Source organism: Chionomys nivalis, chromosome 4 (assembly GCF_950005125.1).
Source record: "Chionomys nivalis chromosome 4, mChiNiv1.1, whole genome shotgun sequence".
Taxonomy (NCBI): domain Eukaryota; kingdom Metazoa; phylum Chordata; class Mammalia; order Rodentia; family Cricetidae; genus Chionomys; species Chionomys nivalis.
In genome coordinates, this window is record NC_080089.1 from 19287496 (window position 1) to 19288861 (window position 1366).

At 36.5% G+C, this 1366-nt stretch overlaps 1 protein-coding gene across 1 annotated transcript; it reads right to left on the bottom strand.

Moving 5' to 3' along the window:
- Positions 1-215: 215 nt before the first annotated feature.
- On the bottom strand, positions 216-1157 carry LOC130873186 (olfactory receptor 7G2-like). Its single transcript, XM_057767808.1, has one exon. The coding sequence runs from the start codon at positions 1152-1154 to the stop codon at positions 216-218; it is 939 nt and encodes a 312-aa protein (XP_057623791.1). The 5' UTR covers positions 1155-1157.
- Between the last annotated feature and the right edge of the window lie 209 nt (positions 1158-1366).

Consider the following 1366-nt stretch of genomic DNA (forward strand, 5'->3'; position numbering starts at 1 on the left):
GAGAAAATATATTCCATGTATAATGTGAATATCACTTGTCAAAATTTTATCAAGATCAATAAATAGAAAAATAATAAATCAAGGACAATATATGGATAGATGTTTTGGTCAATGTGATATATAGATCACAGAAACACACAAGAGATTGTGGGTATTTAAACAGTTTTTTTTCTTGGTAGGACCATGAAAGACTCAAGTCAAAATTAAGTAATACATTATGGAAGGCAAGATACCTTTGTGATAAGTTTCCTTAAGGCTTTCTTCATATCCCTATTCCTTAGGCTATAAATGAAAGGGTTCAACATTTGAGGGAGGACAGTGTACATCATATATGAAACTGTAGTGATCTGAGGTGAAACAGTAATTGCAGAGGTGACATAAACTCCCACTGCTGCCCCATAGAATATTGACACAACTACAAAGTGAGACCCACAAGTGGAAAAGGCTTTATACCTTCCTCTCATTGAAGATATTCCCAAAATAGAAGAGACAATTCGAGTATAAGAGAAAATTATTCCAGAGATTGGAATGCCACCAAATATAAATGTTGCAAGATATATCAGAATATAGTTGATGAGAGTATCAGAACAGGCTAGCTTAATGACCTGAGCCAGTTCACAGAAGAACAGAGGAAGTTGAAGGTTTGTGCAAAACGAGACACGAAGTATCATCAGACACTGTAATAAACTGTTCACTATGCTAATGGTCAGTGACGATAGAATTAGCACACCACAGAATTTTGGATTCATAATTGCTGTGTAGTTCAGTGGGTGGCAAATAGCTGCATAGCGGTCATAAGCCATTGCAGCAAGGACACAGCTTTCTAATACAGCAAAATTCAAAACAAAGCAGGCCTGAGTAAGACAGCCCAGGTAACTGATGCTCTGATCCTGTGTGTGGATGTTTTTCAGCATATTGGGGACTGTTGTTGTACTAAGGCAGATGTCAGTAAATGAAAGTTTGGAGAGAAAGAGGTACATGGGTGTTTGTAGATGGGCTTCAGAGCTGACCGCAAAAATGATGAGCAGATTTCCCAGAATTGTGACCAGATATGTAAAGAGGAACAGGCCAAAGATGAGGGGCTCCATTGTAGCATCATTTGTCAGTTTCAATAGAAAAAAGTAGGAGATGCTTGTTTCGTTTCCAGGTTTCATGTTGATGATAAACCTAACGAAAACAGAGTAGAATAAAATATTAAAAGGCCATGATTCGACATCACGTGGAGGCATGTTAGAGATAAAAGTTATTCTCTAAACCCGAACATATTCTTCAATCTCATTTAAGAGATAAACCAATAGATAATACTTCCAATTTCGTGCAGTTGGTTTTGATACATACTGATATTTTTCACTTAAATATTTTCTAT

Bases quoted from the DNA above. Each gene is read 5' to 3' on its own strand.
- LOC130873186 (XM_057767808.1), bottom strand. From the start codon at position 1,154: ATGAAACCTGGAAACGAAACAAGCATCTCCTACTTTTTTCTATTGAAA.